Raw genomic sequence first — 24,667 nt, 5'->3', positions numbered from 1 at the left:
GGTTGATGTTGTTATGTACATAAAAAAGAAAAGTCATGTTGTAACAAAATAAAATTTCTTTCTTTTCATCTTTTACAGGTAATCAGTGATTATCTAACTGACTCATGAGACGATATAACAGAAACAATGAGGATCAAGCAGCTGTTATTAACAGCTATTAAATGATTCACATCTGACTATAGAACAGCTGCAAGCCTAAGATTTGGAGATAACTGTGTTTCATGAAATGTGAAATCAAACAGTAACATTCATGGCAGGTATATGTGGTGTATATTTCTCGGATACCAATGTCTTCTTATTTATTTAAATCTGAAGCAAATGTGTATTTTATCATCATTTACAGATGGACCCAGTGAGATTTAAATGATAGTTTGGATTATTAATGAACACCATCACTGGATAGTAACAGTATGAGGGATTTTTGTGATGCAGATCTTTATCAGAGGTCACATCCATCCTGTGAAGTGACATTTTAGAGTGCACATATTCTGACACAAAAAGATGGTATAAAATTAACTATTTGAGAGACCAGTGATCTTGACCTGTAGCTGTACTGTAGCTTTCAGTTCAGGACTTCACTCTGTTTAGGCTGGATAGTAAATAATACATTTTACATATTGGACTTGATTATTATTTCATGTTTACGCTTTGAAATGCTCACATATCCTCAGAAAAGGAAGTGTCTATTTCTTGATCTGCTACTAGAGTCGCAGACAAAAATGAAGAAGTGCCAGGATGAAAAACAACTAAACAATCAGAATATTTAAAAGCTACATTTCTGAAAACTATTAAATATATTATATATTATATTGTTTGTTAAAGGGCATTCATGGAAAGAGAAGCTGTAATGTGTGAAGATGGTCATGTAGCACTCAGAGAGACAGTTCATCATGTGGAGTCTTCGCCTTGAAAGTCAGTAACTGATGGTAGTTACAGGATTTTAATGCTGAATTAATTAAACAAGCTTAAAGGACAGATTTAGTTTTTAACATGTCCATATGTTTTTATCACAACTGTTATTGTCTTGGGTGCACATGGTTTTGTTCTATTCTTTGTTTGATATCTTTTAACAGTTTGCTGAGTGTATATTTGAGGGTTAGAGACTAATACTGAGGCTGGAAACATGAGATTTGATATTAACACCACTCTCCTCCAGAAATCCACAGTGTTTCTTCTTCTTTTTTACCTTTATTATTCTATTAACGACTAATATTTGAACTCAATGTATATTCAGCAGGGCCAACTTTCTATTGTACAAAGGTGTCAATATTAAAAAAACAGAAACTCTGTAAATTATTGTGGATCTGAGGACTCTGATGAATCACCATGGGTAAAAAAATAATAATTATATATATATTAGTCCTACTGGAATTTCAGATGAACGTTGTATTGAACTGTTAAATATTACAAGAATCAATAAATATAAACCTTGAATGTGCTCTCAGTTTTTCAGATTGGCTGTGACACATGTAGTAGGTTCACTTTTAGACTTTGCTGTTAATTCACTTAAAAACTTCAACTTTTGGTAAAATGCCTTTTAACAGTATTCTACAATATTAATATTTTGAGGAGAGGAAACAGTACTTTACAATATTTTTTGCAATGCATCTCGGGAACACAAGCACTTGCAGTGAGCACACATGCTTGAGTCAACAATCCAGTTTGAATCTTCAGCCATCTTCATTCTTCAGATTAATGGGTGAGTGGCTTCTGTTTTTGCTTGTTAGCATTAGCAAAGTGCAAAACATTTCCAATCAAGTCATATTGTGCAATGAGAAGTACAGATCTTTAAAATTGCTAAACGGTGAGACAAACTCATAGAGACAAAAACACTTTTATTCAGTTCATTCTTATTCTAGGGAGGTGTTGTAATAACTTTTCTCTCTCTTTAGTGACAGTTGTGACATTGCAGACTGGCACTGGACTTCTGATTGTCATTCTTCAAATTACAGGGTGAACTTGAATTTACTTTCTCTTAAATTAACCTTTGCCATGTGCACATATCCAGACGTTGCCTATTCTAACTGCCTAACTTGAATGAACATAGCTGTTTGTGCAGGTTGCTGAGCTTATTTGCAAAAATTTGCTTGCTTGCTAAAGAAAACTACCAAAACTTAACTTATATACTATGTACTTCTATATCACTACTTCCTTGCTCTAGTCCATCAAGTGTACGCTAATTCATTTTTACTGGGCGTATTGGAGTTTTATAGTAATGAGTAAGAGTTATGATAATAAAATGACTTAATGAAACGCTCATGCAAAAAGTATGTACTGTGTATACATTATATACAGTACTTGTATGTACATTGTACTTCATTTAACAATAAAAACCTGTAAATATACCTCTTCTAGAAAAGGTGCAAATAAACAGTAACTAACTGCTAAATGTTTGGCCAGTATCTTACTGTTACAGTACACAATACAAAAACTGTATCAAACAGTAAATTCTACATACATTAAAGCACTTTTAATTTTACTGCACTTACATTTTGTTCTTACTAGCTGCCAGGTGTTTATTTTTTAGAACCTTCTTCAAATGTTAATGGTGTTTCTTTAAATCCAGAGGTTGTCCAGACCTGCACGGTCTGTGTTCTATTTATTTCTGTCATGTTCAGAAAACAGGTTCATTGCTGCTTTGTTACAAATGTCAAGTCGTTCATTCTCGACCATCATCATTCACATGGGTTCAACACCACTTCAGAAATGTTCAGCTCTTTAAACTGTGATATTTAGTTCATTCATTCCTCTGAATTTGTCTTAGGTTTGTCTGTTAGTGGAAGAAAGGATTGGAAACTGCTCCACAAAGAGTTGAAATAACTAGCAGATGACAATCTAGATATTCAAATTGTGCACCTTCATTTAATTCCAGCACGTTTTAGGTGTTAAATTGTTTGTGAGACACTTTGAACCAAATGATGTTAGCGACATGCTTTGGGTTATTTTGAGCTGACAATAAAAAATCAGACATGCAACAGTGTGAGTGTGAGAAACAGCAAAATTAGAGTCAAGCGTTTTGTTAGAAGCAGAAACTTTATTTGACAAAATCTGACACATTGATGATCAAGACAACATTCAACAAACCTCAATAAAACCTTTGTTACCATCACACGTCTGATCTACTTTTATTAACAGGCCAAAGATTTGACCTTCACACGTCTTTAGAGAAATTCATCAAAGAAAGCTGCAGTTTTAGGGCGAATCTTGACATAGAAATACGACTAGACAATAAAGTTTAGTCTAATAAAACAGTGTTGAACAGAAACATTCATCAGCTGCCATGAACTAATAATCAGTGAACATCTCTAACAGAGATCATATTGATTCAAACTGTTGTTTGTCACTAATCATTAGTTCAGTTTGTCTCTGTCTAATTCTTCTTTTATTTCTTCTTCTATTCTATATGAACATTATTTAAGCCCATGAGTCCTGTAGTGAGGATCTACTGACAGAGAAAGTCGGAGCTGTTCTCCAGCGGCTGTCCGGCCGAGCTCAGACCGCATTTAGTGGCTCAGACAGCGGGAGAGCAGCGGCTCATCTCCGCCTCCTCCACAGGCTGATGGAGGCAGGAAAAGCTGCCTTCAGTCCTCAGTAAGTGGAGCTCCACAGTAACAACGACTCTGTGTTCAACTAGAGACCATCCACTAACTCTAGGTCCATTAAAGACGGTTTGAAACGACACATTTTGCTGCGTCACGACGACACAAAGTGAAACTAAAGATCTGTTGAGATGAAGTTCGTCTGAAAACCAGACGGACACTTTCTAACTTTTCTAGCAGCATTGAAGCTGCTGTTTGTGCTGGAGTTTGCAGATACTCACCTCTAGTGATGAGCAGAGAAGATTCAGAGTTTCTAGTTTTACTGGTGGAAACGAATCCAAACTTTCCGACTCTTCTTCTTCCTCCTCTTCCTCCAAAGATCCTGGTGCTTTGTCGCCACCTACTCTGCTGGAGTGTGGGTCTGAATGAAACCACCTCCCGGACAGAACCTGAACCAGATCAAATCCACTAGACCAGGGGCCAAAATCCAAAACACACTTTAGGTCGCGGGCCGAACAGGATAAACATTTATTAAACACACTAAAACTTTTAAAACCTAACTTTTTTTAACATAAACCTTAAATAACTTATAATATTTTGCTCTCTATAAAATATATCCTGTCTAAATTATACAAGTTAGAAATAAAGTAAACATTAAAAGAACAAACATTGAAATTTCTTTAATCTTATTTTATATAAAAAAATAAACTTAAATTTTAAATATCACAAAAGATTTTGCTCTCCATAAAAATATATCCTGTCTAAATTATACAAATTCAAAATGTGAACATGCTGCATAACAAAACCTGGAAATATAAATAGAATTTGTGCTTTTCACCAATAACAAATCAAATCATTCAGTCTTTGTTCTTATGTCATTTTATCAGAGCTGCATCTGTTTTTGTCAACAGGTTCGTTTATATTTGTTGTGAGGTTCTGTGTTGTGGAGATTCTCAGGATGGACTGTAGTTTCTCACCAGTGAGACGACTCCTGTGTGCTGTTTTGTTAGTCTTCATCACTGAGAACAGCTTCTCACTAAGATTTGTTCTACCAAACATAAACAAGGTTCGAGCCTCATGTGGACGGAGCTGGGACATTTCTGCGGGAATGGAGTGAATAAACTGTGCGGGTCCTGCAGTGTCCTACTTTACCTTCAGTCATTACACTGCAGCTCAATCAGCTCCATCTGAATCTGCACAGGTGAAGTTTCCACAACGACGGTAAATGGGTTGAGAAGCAACTCAAACTTCTTTTCTTGTTCGTTAAAGTCACCAAAGCTCCGTGAAACTCAGTTTATCAGCAAAGTGCGTATTTGTGAACAGTGTTGTAACGATATGGTTCAACATTACTTGGCATCCTGAGGACCAGCTTCATAATAACTTGCAGCATCATAAACTAGATTTGATTAACGCGGAATGTGTTCGGCAGCTGAAGCGCTGCATTATGGGATCTGTAGTTTATTGTGTTACCAACGCTTCATATCGCCATTGATAATAATAATATAGAAATGATCTCGGGCCGGATATAGTTACACACCGGGCCGGATGTGGCCCGCGGGCCGTGAGTTTGACATATATGCACTGGACTTTCTGAACTGGTTTGGTATTTGTCCTGTTTCTACTGAGAACACCCTGAACTCTGACCTCCATTCTCTTCTTTCCAGCTCTACTTTCAGCTCCTCTCTCTCTCTGCTGACTATATTTCTGACACTGACATAAAACATGTTCTACTGACTCTTCCGTGTTTGATTTAGTCCTTTATGTCCAAACCTCAGTCTTGTTCTTGTTCTTTCTTCCACTAACTCTCCTTTTACCAACCTCTTTCTGTATTCTAGTGTCCACCTGTAATGGTTTCGTCCCAGTTGTGTTGTCGTTCACTCATAATCCTGGTTTTGATCACAGCTTCTGTCTCTGATTTGTTCAGTGGTTCCATCAAATCTCCCTGTTTGTCTCTTTGTCCAGAGCATCTGCTGATTCATTCCCTACTATTCCCCTGTGAGCTGGAATCAAATGAAAGCTGCCGATACACTAGATTGTTGAATCCTGAATAGTAATTCATATATTTCAGGTTTGTTCTACCATTGTAGTGCTGTAGCAATAGCATCAGTTCTACTGTACAAACTGCTGAATGCTCAGTGGCTCGTCTCTTTATTGGGATTTATTTATTGTGATTGTGATTCTGTAATGAATGAATATGGAAAAGCTCGTCTTCCTGTTTCTGGTCCTCACAACTGTTGAAAAATGGATATTTGTGAATAAAAATGAATAAAAGTATCTTCACCCCCTGTTGAATTATTTCCACTTCCACCACTGTGATTTACAATAAAACAAAAACACGATGTTAACAGATTTATTCAAGTCAGTTCAACAAGTGAACACAAACCACTAATGTCCTTTAATAGTTTGAGCTGTTTCATAGTTTTTGTGCAGTCGAACAAATGAAGCCTCAACAAGCTTTGACTTGACTGAACCAACCTGATGAAAAGCTTCATGTCGCCCTCACTAGTCTTTGGATCCATCCGTAGAATCACTGTGTAGTCATGACGACAGGATTCAAGTCTTCTCTTCTATTATCCCTGATCCATATGAGTCCAGAGTTTCCCTCCATGTTCAACACAGTTTGGCTCCTTATGACCACGTAGTGATGGGAGAAGAGAAACTTTCAGGAGCTTTGAACCAACTAAAGCAGCTGTTTCAGAAAATGGTTCAATGTTTAGAAACATGTGAGTCACTACTTTGGCGCCATCTGCTGGAGAAAAGTGTTTTAAATGAGATCAAATGTGACTGAATGTTATTTCTATAACTATACTACCGACAATACCTACTTTATAGTTGTTGTTTTTATTCTACTAAAATGTCAAAGTCATCCCCAGAAGTTCAGCACATGGACAGAAATAACAAGGACATGTCCACAAATAGAAAATAATGGAGAGAAGATTTACAATTGTTCCATTTGATTTATTTCCACACAATCACAATTTCCTTCATCTAAGTCACACGAGAACTTGGCTCAACACAAATGTTTTCTATAGAAATAACATTCAGTCACATTTGATCTCATTTAAAACACATTTCTCCAGCAGATGTCGCCAAAGTCAAACCACCTGTTGTGACAATCAAACGTCTCTTACCTGTCAAGATCAAATCTCCAACTTTCCTCATTAGAACTCATCAGTTCTTCAATTCTATTGGTGGATCATGAGTTGAACTAATAAGTGAAACAGCAAATGGCAGTGATGAAGGAAAACATTATAGAACAGCTGGACGTGGATTCTGTGGTGTTCTTCTGACAGCTGTTTCTACTCTGCAGGACTCACACCTGGAAACACCAAGGCTACAGGGATCAAGGATGGAGGGAGCAGAGATGAAGGAGCTTGATGTGAATTGTTGTCTTTCCTGTTTACATCATGAGCACAATAAGTCTTCAGAGGGAATAAATACATTTGACCTTATTAGGATGAACAATCAATATTTAATTCATGAATTCATCACTGTGGTGCCTCCCTGATTTATCCAGTATCTGACCTGTAAATAGCAGCAGATAAATAAAAAAGTATCAGACTCAGAGTAGAAGTACTCTATTTAAGTGTAATCAGGAACATGTAGCTACTAATAAAAGTAAAAGTACACAATGCATTAAAATGTGACTTGAGATTTCACCACTGGGACAGAGAAACAGCTCAACTGTCCATTTGCAGCCCATGTTGTAGTCAGAGAGGGTTTTACATCAGTCGATATAAGAAGCAGAACAACCAATGAATGAGAAACATTTCTTTTTTAATTTATTTCTAAAGATTCAGATGCCACAGTGATTAGATGAACTTACTAAACTGTCGGCTCATCAATCATCATCGTTTGACATATTCTTTAGTCTGTGAATAAAATGCACATTTGTAATATTTCAACACCAATAAATATTTGTATCAACAATAACAAGGATCAACTGGAAAGATTTGCAGCCATGTAATAATTCAAACAGACCAAACAAGTCCCATTGAATAGGACTCACTTGATAGTTAAGAGACAGATAAAGAACAGAGGAGGAGGTCGTTATCAAACTGTTCTCCCACAAATCTTGTTTGCTGGAAACTGGACTTGCTGCAGATCATGTTCTGTTCCAACACCATTTTTCCACTTGTCTTCCAGATGTGGACGTTAGTGATGCTAATGATGAAATAGAAAAGGTTTCCTTCTTCATGGGACACAGGTTCTTGGCAGAGAGCGTATATTCCAGATTTCATATTTAGTTGGATATTAAAACCCTCCCTGTTCAGTTGGTCTCTCACCTGTCTGGAGCGGTAACAGTCCAGCAGCAGGTGCTGTCTCGTCCTCATCACAACCTGTCACCAGACATTTGTTAGTTTGGAAGAAACAGCTCCACTGGACCAGCGCTCTCAGAGGGAGTCTGTTCACTGGAATCAGCCACACTGGACCTTTTCAGGGTTTTCACACCTTATTTTATCACTTACATCTTTATTATTGGACCAGAATCTCAGATGGAGCCATATTTATAGTCTAATATGCCTCAATTTACATTCTCTTTAATTAGTTTGTATATAGTTTTAGTGAAGAACTGTTCCAGGTTCTATTAAGATACTGATCAATAGTTTCTCCATATAACAGTTAGTGATGTGCTAAACTAGACCTAACAGACAAATCCTGACACCTACACACAGTTTATCCAGTTTACTTTATTGTTAAATGTTGAATTTTACCTTCTACTTTTTGTTGTTCAGTTTTTTACGTGGTTCCATCAAAAACTTCCTTAAATTAGTTTATTTATCATGAAAGCTCTTTACACAACTGTCATTTTATCTGGACTGTGAAAGTCGTGCAGCCTCTTCGTGCACAGTTGGTTATTAAATGTTCCTAAACCTGACATCTCATGTGGATTCTGTAGTGTTGTGTTTATCACATTTGCATCACATGTGAAAGGTCTTCAGTTCAAAACCAGGTGGAAACAGTTTTTATTTTTCACCCAAGATCACATCTAGAGCCATAAACTGAATAAATAAATACCATTTACTATTTTCAATCATGACTGACTGAGGAGGTGCTGACCAATATCCAACTTGAGTGAACAGTTTAAACTTGATTTCAGACCGTAGTTCACACAATGTGGGACCAGGGGACAACTGGCAAATGAATGAATGATGAAATAAATACATAAATAAGAACAAGCTGTAATATGGGCCGATACAGATACAGAGGGTAAAATAAGTATTAAGCACTTTGTCATTCTTTTCATTAAATATAAAACTAAAAGTGCTTTTCACATGAAATCTTCACCAGATGTTGGTAAAAACTCAAACACACAGTCAAGGACACTCTCAACTGGTTTCAGAGAAAGAAAGTAAAGCTGCTGGAGTGGCCCAGCCCAGACAATCACCTGATTAGAGTCCAACTGAAATGTCTGGAAAGAACTAAAGATCAGAGTTTAGAGAAGATTTGAAGACTGTTTGTGTGAAGAATGAACCTAAATCACACCGAGCAACTCACTCGACTAGTTTCTCCATACAGGAGGAGTCTTGAGGCTGAAATTACATCAAAGGTTTTTGTACAAAGTGTTAAATAAATTCCACTAAGTGTGTTCAATACTTCTTTATCTGTCAATTCACATTATTGTACAGAACTTCATCTGTGGACATATATGGTTTGATGTCTTTACATGTGTGGATTACATGGGTTGTTACCAGCATCTGGTGAAAATCTCCTGTAAAAAGCACTTTTATTAATATATTTACTGAGAAAAATGGAGACGTGTTCAATACTTATTTCACTGCTGTACAAATAACTAAATACTTGAAAAATGTGAAAACTGGATCAACGTTGACATTTTATTGTCTGTTATGGCTTCTTACTGGATTCATTATTAACAGTTCTCCCCTTATTCAAACAGCACTGTCAGAACAGCAGGAATCAGAGGTGAGATATATTTTTATCACAAGACGTCACTGGAACAGATTTAACTTTCTTTGTTTCATATAATGTGATTGATGACTAAATAACAGGTCGGTATAGTCATAGAAAACATCCAGTGACTTATTAGTAACACTGATATGTGTGAACTGCAACAGATTCACTGTAGGCAAATAAACCACTAATTAATCAGTTCCATTTCTGGACTTAGTCTGATCCATCCAGCACCTGGAGACATTTCTTTGGAGATCACCATTCAAAGAATAATTCCATTAAAATCAGTTTCTAAAAATAGTAGAGAAATAGTAAGTTTTACTAATTGTTTTTTTGGGGGTGCTGTTAAATGAAAACTGACTATTAGGGGTTGAGGTCATGTGTGACTTTAATATCAGAGTTTGAAGAACATCCCCAGTTGATGGAGACTTGATTCATCCCAGAGGGAAATGTGAGGAACGCTGGCACAGACAGATGACAGTACAGAATCAAACCCAAACCATCTGAACACATCACCATCATGCTGCACTTGTTCCGTCCCTTCTTCATCAACAGCCTCGTTGTGTTTGTCCATCACCAAGTGTGCTACAATAGTCTGGAGAACAATCCAACCTTTCACGGGATCCGGCATTTTGGTTCCTCTGGAGCTGCTTCAACGGATCAAGTCCGACTCGCTGTGACGGTGTATTTATATGAGCATCATGCAAATTCAACAAACAGCACAGTTCAATGAGAAGTGAAGGACAAGAACAAGTTCTGACAAAGTTTCCTCCAACTCCACCATTGATTCATTCCATCAAGTTGATTATTGTTTGAAATGTAACTTACAGGAGGAGACGGTTCTAATTGGAGAATAAGAACCAGAAGAAACCGGCTGAGGAGCAGCACTGTGGAAAAGTGACTTGAAATCCAAAGGAAGAAATCTTCCAGGAGCACAGTCACTTCACAACCCTCTCCCCACCATGTTTCCGTTTCCACTTGTGACCCCGACATTGTCTCTGTCTAAAGACAGACTCGTTGTTGTCCAACTCCCAAACATTGATTTGTTCCATTCCCAGCTTCACACTCCAAAGCCATGCTGTGGTTAGAGTCACTGCCTGTTTCCCGCTGATCGTCCACTTGATGGCGCAGTGGAGCAAATGAAGCTTCATCCACACTTTAGAACAATTCACCTGAACAGCACCAACAACAAGCAACAACAATATGAAGAATCATCTAAACAACGACAACAGGAAGAACAACAAGAAGATTTATCATCAGAACAAGAAGAACATTTTTGTAAGAAAAGGTTTGTTAAGCTCTGCTCTTAAGAATTTCCCATAAGATCCCAAAATTCTCCCACGTCACTCTTCCTTTGACTTCATGGTTGTTTCTTGTCTATGATTTCATCCTCCACTGTTTCCTCTTCTGCTCATTTTCCACTGATCTTCTCTGTTGGATCAAAGTCTCAGATGAAGCTATGATTCAGACAGTGGATTTTGCTGCTGATCTGTGGACGTGATAGAGGACAGGAGGCAGGAGATGTTCCTCTGTTTTTCACTGATGTTCTGTTCATTATTACATGACTTTAATTTCAAACACAATCAAAAGTTAACAGACTCAGACATTTGTCTCACACATGTTTAATGTCCTTCTTCCTGAATAATGAAACAATCTCTTGATACAATGTTGAATGTTCAAACTGAAGTTTTGTTAAAGTATTAAAAAAATGGTATTTATATAATGACTTTTTAAGACAGACTCTGTACTTCAAACGAAGAGATAATAAAAACACAGTTCACACCAGAGTCTGTGAGCTGCAGATTATAATGATCAAACCTCTTCTCAGTCTGGTTGGGGACAGTTTGGGAATTTTTCCTTTTTTCAACACCTGATATTTCCTGTCTTTATTGAAGACTACTATTAAACACTCAGAGCGATGGTGGAAAAAGTAAGAAATTTAAAAGATTCATGTTTAACACTCATAAAAGCGTCATTCCTCGATGTGCACCCTTACTAGATTTTGTGGGTGCTAAGAAGTTTGCATGTGATATATTCCTCACAAACCTTTAGTAAATCTGAGAGTTTTCTCTTGTTTAGTGGAGGATTCACCAGAGCAGAGTCAGCCCTCCTGATCAGTTGGTTCAGTCTGTTAGTGTCTGAGACCCTCATAGTGGGGGGTGACTGTGGTTCAATAGGTAGAGCAGTTGACTGCCAATCACAGGATTGGTGGTTCAATTCTCCGCTGCCACATCACATGCCAAAGTGTCCTTGAACAAGATACTAAGCCCCTAGTTGCCCCCGGTGAGTCAGGTCAGCTGCATAGCAGCTCTGCTGTGTGTGTAAAGCACTTTGAGTACCAGTTAGTTAGAAAAGTGCAGAACATTTACCATATTGCTGCCCCAGCAGACAACAGCACAGAACAAGAGTTGCCATAGTTTGTCAATCAGTATCAAATACATGCAGTTGGGTTCTGAACAGGACATAATGTTTGTAGTAGGCTCATACAGTATATTGGAGCTAAGCCTACACTTATTTACCAAGTAGCAAGATTCCCTTTATAGTATGTTCTACCAGATCTGAAGACAGCGTCATCCAGGATACAAAACAGGAATTAGGTTTAAACTCAAATACATAAAGAGGTTAGAAGACAGAAATAATAATAACATTTTTTTTAATTAATTGGGATTTCTGCACAGACACAACATAATATATTCTACTTTTAGGAGAACTCTGAGTTTATCCATGAGTCCAAGTGAATATTTGTGTCATGTATGAGTTCAAAGTAATCTAAATACTAGAATATACTGCAAGAGTCCCCCATTGCAGTGGCAAAATGCGAGGAAGATGCTGGAAGAGATGGAGGCTGCAGGATCATACGACCCAGTAAAAGCCCCCTGTGCATCATCAGTAGTGATTGGGCCCAAGAAGGAAGGGTCTCTAAGGCCATGCATAGATTACAGGAAGCTCAACACCTGCAGCATGAGAGATGATTTACCCCTCCCAAGAATAGAGGAAGCACTAGAGGCTTTGGGACAAGCCAAGTAGTTTTCCACTTTTGACCTTACATTAAGTTGATATGTGTGGACTTCGGAAAGGTCAAAGAGCAGCAAAAAAAAAAAAGTACTCATTGTTCCTGACCACTTGTCTTGTTTGGGCACTAACCTACCCCATGAAAAACCAAAAGACCAATGAAGTGGCTTTAGTTTTCCTGCAAAACTACATATGGACCAAGGACACAACTTTGACAGTGCAGTTGTCAGAGAGCCAGCAGGTGTACTGAGATTACACTTTTAAATATGTTGAGATGATGGTATGAGTATGTGGATGCCATGACACATGCATCAACTGGCTCCACACAACACTATCTAATGGTTGTCAGACACCCCAGGCAGGTCAGCATAAACACATAGGTTTGGAAGGTGAAGATGTGGGGGAAATGCAGGTAAGAGGGGTGGAAAGGGTTTCTGCCAATGCAGATGTACCCCTGTCAGGTCTGAGGAGAAATTCAGCGGGGAATCGTCACCCTAAAAAGGCTGTCTTTGGAGGGCCGAGCGGTGCAACAAGAAAGTGAAGAGCAGAGGATATAAAGAAGGTGGAAGTTGTAATAGAAGATCAAAGCAAGACAAGCTGCGCAACTCATGTGATACAATATAGTGCAGGTTTAGATCAACTCGACATTATCACTCTACAAGCTCGATACAGTTTACTATGGACTTTACTATCTTGTGTCAGTAGTGCTGATGTGAGCCTGATGGCTGGAGAGCCATAAATTCAAGATGAGGTGAATATGGAACAGTAATTTCAGTTGTTGATGATTGTCCCTTACCAGACACCATGGAACAAGAGCCTGTTGCATTCTGGGTTCCAGGTTTTTTTGTTTTTCTTTGCTTCTTACCCCAAGGTAAGCTTTTTGTGGGAGCACCCAAGTTTTTTCATATGACACGTGTTAATTCCTATTGATGCTTAAGATGTTAGGTTACATTGCGGCACACAAGGTGCGTATTAAGGTCGCTATAGCAATCTGGAACCCCAGCACCTTGTGTATTTGCGCCACACGATTTCCTCACTACATCAACATAACAATAACCAGTACGATACAGATAGTCAGGGGTGTGTGCAGAAGGTACAAGCTTCACACTTCATGCAGAATGTGGGGGTTACATTTACAAGGAATCGTTTAGAACATTTAGAACTGATTCAAGAAGAAACTGATTGAATCCATGAATCTGAAAACGTGTGTGTGAGTGAAAGAGACAGACATGTAGAGACTGAACTATCTGTTCAACAGAGACAACGTTTCTCTGACAGGACGACACTCTCAGTACTACACTGAACACAGAGACACTGAGGAACCAGGGAACCTGACTCCAAATGCAGGATAAAGAGGTTCAGTGAATGTGGTGTTGTAGGTGTGGAGGTGGATCAGTTTGTCAGAGGAGACTCTGTAGAAGGACAGAGTCCCAGCAGGACAGTCCACATACACTGATACTCTTTTGGAGTCAGAGGATGAGAAGGATGTTCTTCTGTTATTGTGGAGTACATAGTAATCATCATCAGAGCAACTCAGACTCCAGGACTGATCGTTCATTCCAAACCAACTGTCTTTCCCGTCTCCTCTCCTTCCGATTCCTCTGTAACTCACTGATATATAAGCCACTCCGCTCCACTCGACCTCCCAGTAACAGCGACCAGTCAGACCATTACTACACAGCAGCTGACGACACTGGTCAAATCTGTCTGGATGATCAGGATATGACTGATCCTCCTTCACATATGTCACCTTCCTGTTGTTGTCAGACAGTCGTAGTTTTCTGTTCACTGTGTTTGTGTCGATGGTGAGTTGACAGAAATCTGATGGAGAGAACAAGACACAATCCAGCTGCAGTTATTAATCTATCATCAGTTTGATGAGGACTCATGACATCAGGGATTTGAATGAGTGATGTGACAGTTTGAAGATGGTTGAATGTTGCTGCTTTGTTTTCATCAGTCTCATTAAAAACACACTTACACTTCCTCAGACCTGGTCTCAACCATCGGACTCCACCAGGCTCCACCCTGAAAGGAGGAGGGGGGTCAGAGCAGCACAGTCTCTTTCAGCATGCACACATGGACATTACATGGCTCTCATACACACAGTGTGTTCTGGTTCTGTTCTAATGGAGGCTTGTATGTAGGGATGGACATTCAGCAAACAACTAAGGAATTGGAGTCCTTATCTTGGAATTCTACGGAGCAGGGAGGTGACATGGAGGAAAGATTTCAATTCTCTAGTTCACAGCAGTTTTGGTGTCAGACACCTGCTTTCAGTCTCACTCTCACAAACTAATGTGACACCACAGGAAGCAGGAAACTGGAGAGCAAAGTCCAAGAGGCTCAACTCCACATACATGGACTCTGTGTGTGTGTTTTCCTCTCTCTAATGTCTGTGGACTGATCTCAGCTGAGCTTCACACGTTGTCCTGTGTTCAGAGGAAGTCTAGTTCACCTACAGCTACTGGATATTGATCATTACACACAGACTTTGTGGCTTCATCTGATTTGGTGTCAGATTTGTTGGAGCAGCCAGAGACAGAAAGTGAAAACAGGAGTTTGAGGAGAAAAACATTCAATCACAAACTAATTCTTCAACTGGGAACAACAGTTTTTCCTCTTTGACAGATTGTAATGATGAAATGAACATGTTCTAGTTCTGATTTACTGTCTCCTATATATGACACAAGATCTCATCATGACAAGATCAGGATCTCAGGAAGGTGAAGATGCTTCAATCATCACTATTTGAGGAGACAGAGACATGATGCTGTGACCTGATTCAATCCTCTGATATTCATTCATTGTCATTATGTGGATAAAAACTCTACCTATAAGGTGGATAAGGCTGCCTGTGTTGGGCTTTTTCTGTTGGCTTTTAGAGCCCAGTCGCTTCTTTTGGGCTTGTTCTCATAGACCTGGTTGCTGGTTTCTCTCCTCAGATCTGTCAACACTGGTAGTGGCAGTAAAGCTGAATATCCTGCTCAGTTCACAGAATCTAATGTAACACCTGATTTCATCATGAGGAGTTTTTTTCACAAAGTCAGAATGAGACATTGAAGTCAGAATTACAGGAGCTCCCCTCTTTTATTTGCTGAATGTAAAGTGCTTCAGTGAAGATTTGTCATCAGCTGAGAGGAAATGTTTTTCAGCACAAAATTACTTTCTGCTGCAGTGTTCATCAACATGACTCCACAGTGAGACATATTTTTCATCCTTTCATGGCAAAGAGGTGCTTTGTTTTATTAATTCTAACAAATGGAGGCACCATCTGAAGGAGCAACAATGTAACAAAGAGGAATACTGGCCTTTTTTCTGAAACAACTTCTGCATCATCAGTTTATATAGATTTTAACTGAATCAATTATTAACATTGATTAATAATTAATCAATAAGATCCCTACTTCCTCCTCCATCAGACTCTGTCTTTGGCTGCAGCAGGCCTCTCCATACCTGAGAGTGTCCAGTCTCCAGTGTGGATCCTCCAGTCCAGCAGACAGCAGCTTCACTCCTGAGTCTCCTGGATGATTGTAACTCAGATCCAGCTCTCTCAGATGGGAGGGGTTGGAGCTCAGAGCTGAGGCCAGAGAAGCACAGCCTTCCTCTGTGATCATACAGTCTGTAGAACAGATGAGATTTGGTGGTGGGTTTTTTTGTACAGATAAAACATCCCATCCCCCTATTTGAATTTGAAGCAAAGTTAGTCACATACAGAATCATGGTAGAAAAAGTAAGTGAAGCTCTAACAACATAAACTAGAGTCAGGTTGCAAAACTGGAGTCCAAAAAATGCCAAAGAATTGAGGTGTGGTTCAAAGCTACATGTCTGTTTAAAAAAACATGAATGATCATGAATGTTTCATTGAAAATAGTGTGAAATATTAAAAACTTTGTATTTTAATTTTTTTATAGTTGTGACGGTCAGGTAACATATATTGACTAACTTAAGTGACGTAACTTTTCTTCTGTCACTCATTGAAACTCCAAACATAAAAGAAAAAATCCAGACATAAAAAATAAAAATAGCATATATATATATATATATATATATATATATATATATATATATATCTTATTTGACTTTTCCCATCAGGGGACGCCACAGCGAATCATCCCTTTCCACCTCACTCTATCGTGGGCATCGTCTACCCTCACACCAGCCAAACTCATGTCCTCTGTTATCACATAAATAAATATATATTTAAGTTTTTAAAACACAAACTTGACCTGACCTGAGTATTTCCAGTTTACAGTGTGGATTCTCCAGTCCAGCAGACAGAAACTTCACTCCTGAATCCTGCAGGTCGTTGTTACTCAGGATAATTTCTCTCAAACTAGAGGACTGGGAGCTGAGAACTGAAGACAGAGCTTCACAGCTTCTTTGTGATAGGTTACAGCAACTCAGTCTAAAAAAAGAGATGTATCTGTGTTAAACGATAATCACCTTTAAGACTCAATGAATTTAAAACACACAGGAAAAATACAGCTATTTTATTTGTTGTAAAATACAGATGAGAAAGTTCTGTAACAACTTCTGTCTCCATATTGTGAAATTAGTAAATTTTATCTGTTTTGGCCTCTCTCATGTCAGTTAGAATTACAGACTTGTTTATTATTTCCAGTTAATTAAAACCGAATCTTGACTTGACCTGATTGTTTCCAGTTTACAGTGTGGATTTTCCAGTCCAGCAGACAGAAGCTTCAATCCTGAATCCTGCAGGTCGTTGTTATTCAGGTCCAGTTCTCTCAGACTAGAGGACTGGGAGCTGAGAACTGAGGACAGAGCTTCACAGCTTCTCTTTGAGAGGTTACAGTCACTCAGTCTGAAAAACAGTGATGCATAAGATGACAACATTTGTGTCAAACTGTAATCACCTTTGATGTTGACCCTAAACTAAAAAGATAAAACACAATAATAGGAAAAGAAAGTACAGTTTTTTATATATTGTAAAAATACTGATAAGAAACTTCTGCAACTTAAAACTCGTGATATCAGGAAGTTTAATCTGCCTTGGTCTCTCTCATGTCAGTTAGAATACAGACTTGTTAAATATCCCCATTTATTTAAAAAAGAAACTTGACCTGACCTGAGAGTTTCCAGTTTACAGTGTGGATTCTCCAGTCCAGCAGACAGAAGCTTTAATCCTGAATCCTGCAGGTTGTTGTTACTCAGGTCCAGTTCTCTCAGACTAGAGGACTGGGAGCTGAGAACTGAAGACAGAGCTTCACAGCTTCTCCCTGAGAGGTTACAGCCACTCAGTCTGAAAAACAGTGATGTATAACATGACCACATTTGTGTTAAAATAAAATTAAATATTATGTAATACAAGAAAACAAGTAATAAGTTCTGTTTTGTTGTTAAAATACAATAGCTGTGGATTTAATGATGAATAAATTCCACTATCTTTACACTTACACAACTTTCTTGGAGACTTTGACGACTCCCAGCACAAACAGAAGATCCTCCTCTGAAAAGTATGAAGAGTATTTGAATGGAACACATACATCCAGATCTTTTCCTGATGACACCAACATAAAGAGCAGAGCTGACCACTGAGAAGGAGACAATTTAAATGTGGGAAGACTTCCTGAGTCCAGGTACTGTTGGTTCTCCTCCACTAGAGAACGATCATTCAGTTCATTCAGACAGTGGAACAGGTTGATGCTTTTCTCTGCTGAGGGAGTCTCTTTGATCTTCTTCTTGATGTACTGGACTGTTTCCTGATTGGTCTGTGATCTACTTCCTGTCTCTGTCTGCAGACCTCGTAGGAGAGTCTGATTGGTCTGCAATGAAAGACCAAGGAGAAAACGAAGAAACAAGTCCAGGTGTCCATTTAGACTTTGTTCGGCCTTGTCCACAGCACTCTGGTGGAGAAGTTTTAGTTCACATCTTAACTGTTTGGAACTCATAGAAGTTGGCTGTTCTTCAGACAGCAGATTGACTCCAGAGTTGACAAAGGTCAGATGGACATGAAGAGCAGCCAGAAACTCCTGAACACTCAGATGGACAAAGCAGAACACCTTGTCCTGGTACAGTTCTCTCTCCTCTTTAAAGATCTGTGTGAACACTCCTGAGTACACTGAGGCTACTCTGATATCGATGCCACACTCTGTCAGGTCTGATTCATAGAAGATCAGGTTTCCTTTCTGCAGCTGCTCAAAAGCCAGTTTTCCCAGAGACTCAATCATCTTCCTGCTCTCTGGACTCCAGTGTGGATCTGTCTCAGCTCCTCCATCATACTTGATGTTCTTCCGTTTGGACTGAATCACCAGGAAGTGGATGTACATCTCAGTCAGGGTCTTGGGCAGCTCTCCTCCCTCTCTGGTTTTCAACACATCCTCCAGAACTGTAGCAGTGATCCAGCAGAAGACTGGGATGTGACACATGATGTGGAGGCTTCGTGATGTCTTGATGTGGGAGATGATTCTTCTGGCCTGCTCCTCATCTCTGAACTTCTTCGTAAAGTACTGCTCCTTCTGTGGGTCAGTGAACCCTCTGACCTCTGTCACCATGTCAACACACTCAGGAGGGATCTGATTGGCTGCTGCAGGTCGTGTGGTTATCCAGAGACGAGCAGAGGGAAGCAGGTTCCCCCTGATCAGGTTTGTCAGCAGCACATCCACTGAGGTGGACTCTGTCACATCAGTCAGGATCTGATTGTTGTGGAAGTCCAGAGGAAGTCGACACTCATCCAGACCGTCCAAGACGAACACAACCTGGAACTTTTCAAACCTGCATATTCCTGCTTCTTTGGTTTCAGTAAAGAAGTGATGAACAAGTTCCACCAAGCTGAACTTTCTCTCTTTCAGCACATTTAGCTCTCTGAAAGTCAATGGAAATGAGAACTGTATGTCCTGGTTGGCTTTGTCTTCAGCCCAGTCCAGAGTGAACTTCTGTGTTAAGACTGTTTTCCCAATGCCAGCCACTCCCTTTGTCATCACTGTTCTGATTGGTTCCTGTCTTCCAGGTGAGGCTTTAAAGATGTCTTCATGTCTGATTCTTCTTTCTGGTCTGTGTGGTTTCCTGGATGCTGTTTCAATCTGTCTGACCTCATGTTCATCATTGACCTCTCCAGTCCCTCCCTCTGTGATGTAGAGCTCTGTGTAGATCTGTTTCAGAAGGGTTGGGTTTCCTGCTTTAGCAATCCCCTCAAACACACACTGGAACTTCTTCTTCAGATTAGATTTAAGTTCACGCTGACAAACTGCAACAGGAGTTCCTGAATGAAACCACAAAAACATGATCAATATAATTTCTAATGAAAACACAGTTTTACAGTTTCATGACCCTAAATGATTCACATTTCAACATATTAAAACTCCACATCTTCAGCTCTCAGTAAACGTCTCATTTGTCCATGATGTTAAATGTTTAGAGAAATCCTCTTACTGCTCTGCAGACAGTCAGCCAGCTCCTCCTGCTTCATTCTCCTCAGGAAGTTCAGTGTGATCTTCACAAATGCCTCTCTGCTGCTCCTCCTCTGATCTTCATCCTCACCATCCAACACCTCCTCATCCTCCCTCTGATTCTCTAAGCATTGTGGGTAATCTGGACTCAGAACCTTTTGGATCTTCTTTAGCTCGTTCTTCACAAAAGTGACAATGTTCTCCTCCAGCAGCTGGAACAGAAACTATATGAATGACACAATCCAACTCAAATCATGGAGCCAAACATCAGATCCATGTTGGACAGACTGACAATCCACTGGTCTAAAAAGTGCAGCATGGAGATTATTGGGAACACAACAGATGGAAAAGTAGTAGTTGGACATGTACAGACCAGAAATATGGAGTCCAGCTGTGTTGGATGCTGCTGGGCAGACTGACCACTGGGAACCTCTGAGCTCTCCTGGTTCACTCTGTGGAGGAATCATCAAGAATGAGCTCACAGTTTGTCTGTCCACACAGAGACACACACAAGGTAAAGGTCCATGAAGAGAGATTTGATGTGAACAGTGAATCAGAGACTCCCTGTAGTGGTGAAGCATTACTGTCACCAGTCACTTTGGTTTAGTCTCAGCAGCTCTGAACAACAGATATCTCTGCCTCCCTCACTGAACAATGCTCAAGTGTTGGAACAAGGCATCTAGAGACAGAGTCTGCTTGGATCACACTGGTTGTACTGGGCAGCTCCCAGTCTGAATATGTTGAACTGTTTGAGTATGAGGCAGAGTGCTGCTGCTCACACAATTCACTTTGACTAATTCACATTTGAACAACTTCATTCATTCATTCATTAGTTGGTGGATCCTAAATGAATCTTCAAACGTCAGCTCTGGTACTGACACTGGGGACAAACAGTCCTCTACACTGACTTCAACAACATTAGAACTAAAGTCTTCCAACAGGAAGTGAAGAAGTCAAGACTCTTTAAGACATTTGTAACAAAATCTTCATTTGGAGAACTTCAATCACAAAGATTTGATCAGAGTTCAACATTTGTGGTGTTCAGCTGCTTCCTTTGACGTCTGCCTGCAGGTCAGCACTTCATTAGAAGAGGAGCAGCCCCCTGAGACCCTCTACAGGATCAGTGGTTTAGCTACTGGCTGGATGGAGATTTGATCCATGATCAGAGTGTTTGCTGGAAGAATAGTGAAGAAAGCTTCTCCTTCAAATCAACAGTTCAAACAGAAATCAACTTACTCACATCAGAAATATCTAGAAATCCAAAGAACACAACAATTTATCATCAGAGAAAGTTTACATCATATTGTTCAGACTGATTTCAAAATCACAACAACACTTACTTCGTGTCTGATGAAGGTTGATGTTTAAACTCAATAAAACCGTCTTTTGACTGGTCACTCTTGAAGGACACACAGCTGGGTTCTGGTCCTGGTCCAGGAGATTCTGGTCTTTGATCGGACCTGATAGAAAAACAACTTTGGTGATGCTCACATATTCAGTCAAAGTTTCCTTCATCAATGACAAATAGAATCAGAAGAATAGTAAAAATGTCCTGATGAAATATTCAATTCTAGATGAGACTTGGAGACAGAATCAGTCCGATGGTCTCAGTCATCTCACCTCTGAGCTTTGGTCTGGCTCTCATGGTCCCCACACAGAGTGGTTTTAGAGGGAGGGACTCCCTCCTCTCTGTCCTCACACTGATCCATGCTGCTGAATCCACATCCACATCAGCTCACACACACTTTCTACCTTCATGTGGAGAGGAAACACAAATCATTGATGTGCAGTGAAAACTGAAATCCTCCTTTCCATCATTTCTCCTGGACAAAGATCAGCTGCTCCTCCACTGATTGGCTCTTCTTTCCTCTTTCATATCAGTGTCACTTGAATGCAGTCAGACAGCAGTGGGAGGCAGAGGAAGCTGCCATCAGCTGCTCTACTTCTACTATCAGTCCACTAGATGGAGGCATGAAGCTGCAGCCCAGCACACACAGGATGATGGACCAACATTTACACTAACTGACTCACAGAAGGACTGAGATCCACTGATTTAACTTGACTGACAGGAAGATTTCAGTAACTTCACCACTAAACAACATTTAGAGAAAAATATTATTATCATCAACACCAGTAACCGTTTCAACTTTAGTTAAGCATGATTAAAACACTTTAATCACAGAAATTGACTCCTTCTCAGTGAAAACAAATCACAGCAATTACAACAAACTTTCTACAGCAACAAAGACTCAAGTTCATAAAATGCAGGACAGGTAGGAAGGAGGAAGCAGATTTTCACAATAAGAGACAGACTGCTGTGTCCATGTTCCCTTACTGTCAGAAAGATGGACTTTCATTCTTGTTGTATGAGCTGAAAAACGTCCACATATTTATATATTTATTTAGACAGAGGAACAAAAAATGTGATAATAATATAGGTCAAGGTTCTTAAGAGGTTTAGTTTGACTTACAGGACTTCCTGGTCCAATAAGTCATCTTGTTTACTCAAACTGAACCTGAGACTAAACCAGGATCATATCAAATCATCAACAACGTTATCAACTAACCTGTTAATCCAGGTATGAAGAACAGGACCCAGGTCTACAAGTATCAACATGATATTTTATATCAGTTCATCAGTTTCTGTTTAACTGGGTCAGATTTAGACTGTTGATACTGATGAGTAGCTCAGTACCAGTACAGATCAAATCCTACAAAACTCAACACCGATTTCTAAAATATGTCAGAAAAATAAACTAATGAAATGAACGAACTTCAACATCAACGGAGCCTCCAAGTAACAAAATGACATCACTGTTCTTTTAAACAGGAAACAGTAATGAAGCTGACCCATTTGAGCAGCGTTACCTCGTCCAGGCAAAGGAAACCAGGTCATCTTCCTGGAACCAGACCCTGTTCTACCTGGTTGTTGTTGGTCCCGGCTGCAGACATTATGATACCACTGTAAAGTGAACCATCAGAGAGACTTACAGCAGTGATGGCTGACAGCAGACACTCTGGGTCCTGGCTTTCTTCACAGATTAAAGAGTCCAGTCCGTGGAGCTGAAGATGTCTGAGCTGGTTTACTGCTGCTGGGAACACTGGGACTGACTCACTGAGACCAGGATCTTTAGACTGAGCTGCTTCTGGTTTCAAGTTTTCTCTACGTCACTGTGGTAAAACTGGAATTTTTAGTCCTTTGGAACAAACTGATGTTACCTCAGGGTTTGAGTTTTTCCTGCTGAGGGAGGAACTGGAACAGTCTGAGAGGAATGTGAACTGGCTGAACTGGTTTCATGACCCAACTTAAAACCCTCTAAAGAACCCTGTGTAAAACTTGGTAACATGGGAACAAACCGGTGGAACTGTGGAACCCTGCAGCCTGAAACTAGAAAGGATGAAGACCCACTGAGGAACGTGACCCAGTGGACCCACCTGTGTCAGTCAGTCTACCTGCAGGAGTCAGAGGCTAGTTCAGAGCTAACAGCTACGCTAACAGCTGTATGTTGTGTTGGTGCTACAGTCACAGCCTGTGTGCTGAATCCAGTCTGATGAGATCTCTGTTCATTAGACCCTGATCAATAAAGACCAGATGAAATAAGTTGCTTATTTTCAGCAGACGACCTCGATTCGATCAGTCCCCACATGAAAGCACTGACAGTTCTTTTCTTTATAACCAACATGTGTAAATCTTTTGTGTCCATGTGTCTTTCTCGTCTTTCTCACAGCTCCAGTTTTTCCAAATATTTCTCACAAAGGTGTTGGACCCTCACGACTCATCCTCATAGTCTGTGCTAACTTTGGTTAACACAGCTCCAATATTAGCACTAGCTGGCTGTTTGAATGTTGGTGGACCGGTGTCAGCATGGACACTGACAGCTCTGCAGCTACACAGCTCCATACGCAGCAGCTGTGATCCACTGTCCATCAGAGCAGCATTAAAGTTAAAGCACCACTTCCTGTTACTGTTTTAGCTGATAGGTGGAATCACTCCGTTTAAAATTCACCCAGATGTAAAAACTCCTGCATCAGCTCCAGTCCACAAAGTGACACAAAGAGAACTGAGTCTGCACTAATCATCTGTCCACATGTTCACTTGTTAGCTGCGTTCTCACTTATGGAATCAGAATCAGACCTGATGAAACTGCACTAGTTAAAGACAAACAGCTGCTGTTGTTTTGATTGTTTTTATTCGTATTTTTGTTTCACCTGCTACCAGACGCATTAAGTCTATTTGTACCCAGTGCTCGTACCTGCATGTTCAGTATGAATCATTTCTTTAGCTGTTACTAATTATTAAACCTCCAAAGACAGAATAATGAAGGAAAACCTCAGACTAAAACATGACTAAAACTAAATCTGTGATTGGTCCTGAGGAACTCTCTGCACCTGTCTGACTCACACCTGAGGAATGTGGTTTTCCAGCATCGCTCTGTCTCTTTATGATGAAGGTTTGGTTCAGAGATCAGCTGCAGGTGACAGGTGTTACCTGTGAGTACAGGTGATTTCCCAGAAACACTGAAACACTTCCTGGTCTGTGACACATGTAGAGACAGCAGAGGTGCAGAGAGAGCAGTGGATCAGTCTTCACAGTTTGATACTGTAAAGATCAAAGTGTGACTACACAGAAAATACTGTGTACTCATACTTTGTATTTATAGTACAGTTACTATCATTGAGTCTGTGAAGAAATCAGAGTTTACTACAGTGAAATGATTTCAGAGTCTCAGTGATGTGTCAAACATGTGTCCTCTATGACACTACACACACCCTCACACCAACACTGTAAAACAC

The 24,667-nt window shown here is 39.7% G+C and overlaps 1 protein-coding gene across 1 annotated transcript in view; it reads right to left on the bottom strand.

The window, feature by feature from the left end:
* The window catches only part of LOC113168141 (NLR family CARD domain-containing protein 3-like), a 36,304-nt gene extending 12,063 nt beyond the window's left edge, over window positions 1-24,241 (bottom strand). The window contains exons 1-5 of the mRNA XM_033326642.1: window positions 22,865-24,241; window positions 21,494-21,625; window positions 21,214-21,333; window positions 20,247-20,325; window positions 19,857-20,085 (exon numbers count right to left, since the gene is read on the bottom strand). Coding sequence (XP_033182533.1) covers window positions 19,857-20,085; window positions 20,247-20,325; window positions 21,214-21,333; window positions 21,494-21,582 — 517 coding nt within the window. The 5' untranslated portion in view covers window positions 21,583-21,625; window positions 22,865-24,241. The remainder of the gene's footprint in view (window positions 1-19,856; window positions 20,086-20,246; window positions 20,326-21,213; window positions 21,334-21,493; window positions 21,626-22,864) is intronic.
* Between the last annotated feature and the right edge of the window lie 426 nt (window positions 24,242-24,667).

Source organism: Anabas testudineus, chromosome 18 (genome assembly GCF_900324465.2).
Source record: "Anabas testudineus chromosome 18, fAnaTes1.2, whole genome shotgun sequence".
Taxonomy (NCBI): domain Eukaryota; kingdom Metazoa; phylum Chordata; class Actinopteri; order Anabantiformes; family Anabantidae; genus Anabas; species Anabas testudineus.
This window is presented reverse-complemented; position numbering and strand designations above follow the sequence as displayed.